General features: G+C 55.9%; 1 protein-coding gene across 1 annotated transcript; it reads right to left on the bottom strand.

Annotated features, from left to right (window-relative positions):
- Positions 1-67: 67 nt before the first annotated feature.
- Positions 68-4,153, bottom strand: MARVELD1 (MARVEL domain containing 1). The gene is made up of 2 exons (XM_016164237.2): positions 1,975-4,153; positions 68-974 (listed from the first exon to the last, which is right to left on the bottom strand). Exon 1 carries the CDS (start codon positions 3,970-3,972, stop codon positions 3,451-3,453), a length of 522 nt encoding a protein of 173 aa, XP_016019723.1. The 5' UTR covers positions 3,973-4,153; the 3' UTR covers positions 68-974; positions 1,975-3,450.
- Positions 4,154-4,610: the final 457 nt, after the last annotated feature.

Below are 4,610 nucleotides of genomic sequence, written 5' to 3'. Positions count from 1 at the left end.
GGAGGCTGGAGGACCTGGCACGGAGGGTTACTGCACCTGTCCAGGAGAGAAGGCACACACACCAGGATCAGACAAACCAAACTTTATTCAGAAAAGCATTTTAGTAATCACCACTGAACTATTAAATGAGGCACATAGGTCCCCTCTCCCTAATGGCCCTCACTCCTCATTCCCACCGTTGCTTTTGTCCTTTGTAGAACGCTGGAAAAATCTCCTGGGTCTACAAGAGGTCCCAGACTTTGGGCTGAGAGCAGCCTACAGTGGTCTTGGGCTAGACTGAGTCCTGGAGTCCAAAGAAAGAGGCCAATGGGACTGCCTCCAGTATCCGAAAGTTCCAGACCAGGACAGGTGGCCATTCCTATAGCACAGGGCCTTGAGGGGGAGAAGGAGATAGAGTGAGGGCCATCTTACACATCCTTCTCACATCGGGAGAAGCAGCTGGAGGCCAAGCGGAAGGCACATCTTGAAGAGCCAGTGAGCACTGGAATGTTTCAGGCACATCCGGATAGATAAGATACCATGAAGGCCAAAGAGAGATCTGCTCCTGAGTAAGGTCACCTGACCACAGGCAGAGCACCATGGGCTGAGAGGCTAAGAAAACATCCTCAGGGACCTGGATCTGAGCTGAGGATGCAGCTCTGATGATGGTATAAGAAAGGAGAAAAAAGGAACAAAAGCTGGAGCCAAAACCCATTGTTCAGGGTACAGAGGCACACAGCTCAGTTACAGGTGTTTGGAATCTTGCGCCCACGTCATAGCATGAGGAGAATCAGAATTTCTCTTGTACTGAGGCAAAATGAATCTTCACTCATCTTGGCTCTTCCATTGCATGGTGTTGGGCAGCTGGGAAGCTGGTGAGCAGAGGTCATTCCTTCTCCCCACTCTGAAACCCTATGCTGGCCCAGGCCAGAATGGTGCTGCCCATCCAAGGAAGCAGGCCCTGGGGATCTCCACGGCCACAGCAACATGGAAAGCTGCAACAGAAAAACTAAAGTCACTGGGTTCCCAAACCACTCCGAAGGAAAGCCCACCCCCAGCAGTGGGAGCTGGGGGACCAGTTACACTGCCTGGGGCATGATAGCAGTATGCCAGCCTAACAGACAAAGTAGGCTCAGTGTTCTGAGATTTCCCAGAGGGGTGAAAACAACAAAGATAACCACAATTTTAAAGGGTACAGAGTTTAGTTTGCAAGATGAAAAGCTCTGGAGGTGGATGGTGGTGATGGTTGTATAATGACGCAGATGTACTTAATGCCACTGAGCCGTACACTCAAAATGGTTTAAATGATTAATTTTGTTTTGTATATTTTACCACAATTAAAAAAAAAAAACCTTTAAAATAACCATGTTAACGGTATTTAACATATATTGACCCACTACTAGATACAGTTTAGCCCAGTCCTGAAGAGGCCAACTGCCAGGGTTCAAATCCTAGCTCCACCCTTTACCAGCTGGGAGACTCTGGGCAAGTTACTCAACCTCTCTGTGACTCATTTGCCTCATATGGAATATGAGGATAATAATAGAACTCAACTCAATAGAGTCACTGAGAGGATGAAATGAATACGTCTAAGTGCTCTAAGCAGTGCCGGGTACACAGAAGGCTGGATAAATGCAATGTCTCCTACGTAGACCTTACATAAGTGACCCCCGCCCCTACCCAGATCTTCAAGGCAAAAACAGAGAAACCTTACACCTCTCTGCCCAAGCCTTAAAAACATGCTCAAAGACACCTTCTGGCCTCCCCCGTTCTAGTCTCAAATCCAGTGAGGGGCGAATTTTTTCAAAGAACAAACCTTTGAAGGATTTAGCAAAGAGGTTGAATAGTCAAGACTCTTTGGACATTGCAGTTATTACTGTCACCTCTCCAAATTGCTCTCTGAATAAAAACTCTCTAATTTGTAGAAAAGGAAGAACTCTTGTATTTTTTGTTGAAAGGCCTACGACCCCTCCAGAAAACCTAGAAGTGTCTTACCTTAAACAGATCTGGCCAGCTGTTCACCCCAGCTCCAGGGTTTTCTTCTCACTTTGGTAAGTTTGACCACTGTCACGGTCAATGCCAGGATCTCTTATAGGTGACGTTCCTTTGGACGTGGGAAATCACCCAGAACCTTGGCTACATTTCTCAAACAATTTAAAGGAATGTTCAAATTCACCAGTTCCAGGTCTCTTGCTGGCCCGGCAGGGGCAGCTAGTTACCTTCACAGGCCTGGGCCCTCCGTCCGCTAGAGAAAGTCCTTGGGAAAGACAGGGCGCACCCCAAAACTTCAAACAGACCATAGCCAATGGGTTGGAATGAATGAGAGCCAGGACAGCACAGAGGACAGCACAGGGCTGCCAGAAATCTTAAGGCGACAAAAACTGATCCAGGCCCAGAAGCAGTAAACACTTATACCTCTGTCTTCTTTTACAGCGGGACCTCTCAGAGCCTTTGATATGCACCCTTGACAAATCCATTTGGCCCTGAAACCCTCTTTTAGAGGATAACTCCTGAGCCAGAATCCCTGGGAACACCCACTGCTTTAATGTAAACAGTGCTAGATTGGGAGCGCTGAGATGAGCTTCTAATCTTATTTTGGCTGTTTTACGAGCAAGCTCTAGGTCTCCGTCTGTAAAAAGGAGTGAGGCTCACCCTAACATTCCGTGCCGGTGGTGTGGGATCCCTCATGCAAAAGGATATTAGGAGGTGGGAGTGGAGCAGAAGCCTGTGAGAGGAAGGCTGGGAAGGCTAGGCCTGGGAAACTAGTGTGCGTTTGGAACCGCCAAACAAAGGTGGAGCAGGCAGAGCCAAGAATACAGCCCGTGGGCTCTTGCGTCCGTCCGTCCGTCCGTCCGTCGTCGCCTTTGGAGATGGGCTCCACCCCAAGACACCAAAGCATCGAGAGATGGACCGGGAAGGGCTGCGCAAGGTGCCCCGCACAATCCCAAGCTAAAAACCAAACTTGTCGTCATCCCGGGACCAGTGGCGGCCTGTGCCCAGCTCCGCCTGCGGCCGTGTGCCTGCTTTTACAGCGCTCGAGGCTGAAGAGAAGCCCAGGAAAAGGGACGTTCTTCCCTCCGCGGGGAGGCGAGGAGGGCGTAGGGGAGCAGCCAGAGGACTGCTTCCGATTTGGGAGTCTCCCCCGGATCTCTGCGGCGCGCGTCCACGTCTCTCTCGGCAGGGAAGGGGGAAAGGAACGGAGAGGTTTCGCCTCCGGGCGGCCAGTCTGAGTGCGCCTCCGCCCCGCAGACGTGGCCCTGTCCCGGTCCCTGGAGACAGCGCATCCGGCGCAGCGGTCGGGATTCAGGGCGGTGGCGCTGCCGTCCAGCGGGAACTGCGTGTCAGGGTGCCTTGGGGCGGCGGCGGCGGGAACTCAGGGCGAAGGAGGGTGCCAAGGCGCGCGGACGCGGGGCGGCGGGGCAGGGCGGGGCGCTGGTCTCCGCAGGGCCCCCGCTCCGCGGCGCGGCGGCCTCACACCACTTCCAGCTCGCCCTGGCAGCGGCGGCAGCAGCCGTAGAGCGCCGAGAGCAGGTAGAGGCCAAGGCAGAGGCCGCCGCAGACGGCGGCCGCCAGGAAGGCGTGGTAGGCGCATGGCATCCGGTAATCCTTGAGGTTGCAGTAGCTGTGTTTCTGCGTCTGGTCAATCATGATGGCTGTCGCGGCGCCATAGAGCGCAGCCGCCAGCAGGTCGTGAGCCACGTTGACCACGAGCCAGCGCGAGCCCAGCACGGGCACCAGCTCGTGCTTGCCCAACAGCGTGAGGAAGTAGAGGCCCAGGGTCAGCAACCAGAAGAGCACGGACACGAAGAGCGCGAAGTGCACAGGGCCCTGGTACCTGCTGGTGGCGATGGTGATCCAGAAGGCGGCGCCGGCCAGCAGCTGTAGCAGCCGCAGGACGCCCAGCGGGCCGCGCAGGAAGGCTCGCTGCAGGCTCACCGCCCCGCGGGCCGCGCGCGCCTGGGGCGGCGGCTGGCGCGGAGGTGGCGGGAGCATGGCCCCTGGGCGCGGTGGCGGGGGCGGCGGCGCCCCTAGTAGCGGAATGGCGGCGCCTTGCTTGCGGGGGTGACCCGGCCGACGTGCCCAATGCGCTAGCCGCGGCCTCCTCGCTTCCTCCTAGTCCTCCGTGCTTCGCCTTCCCTGCTCCCCACCCTTCCTCTCCTCTCTCCTCCCCCCAGCCCTCCTCTCTTTCTCTCTCCCTCTCGCCATCCCTCCTACCCGCCCTTCCCCTTCCCCTCTTCGGTCTCCACCCCCACTCGCTCCTCCCGGCTTCCTGCCATCTCTCTTTCGGCCTTGCTCACCGCCCTGGCGCCCCTCTTTCCAGCAAGCGCCAGACTCACAGCTCCGATTCCTTACTCCTCAGGGCAGGGCGTAGGGCACCCGCACCCCACAGCCAACCGCCGGCCCTCCGCTCTATCTGGCTTAAGGGAAGTTTGCCACATCTGGAGCCATCCTGCTCGCCCTGTTCGCCTTGCCTCCCCGCCTCCAGTCCAGCCATGGAAAGGAAAACTCTTTTGGAGCCGCTCTTCCAGTATCTGGCTCGGCCTCATTCTTTCTCTCCTGTTATAGCGCCCACCGGGGCCTTCTGGCCCTTCCTTAGCACTGGAGGAGAGCAGTACTGGTGTTGAACTGAC

Source organism: Rousettus aegyptiacus, unplaced genomic scaffold (assembly GCF_014176215.1).
Source record: "Rousettus aegyptiacus isolate mRouAeg1 unplaced genomic scaffold, mRouAeg1.p scaffold_m13_p_6, whole genome shotgun sequence".
Taxonomy (NCBI): Eukaryota; Metazoa; Chordata; class Mammalia; order Chiroptera; family Pteropodidae; genus Rousettus; species Rousettus aegyptiacus.
The sequence above is the reverse complement of the archived record's forward strand: the minus strand, read 5'-3'. Positions and strand labels throughout refer to the sequence as shown.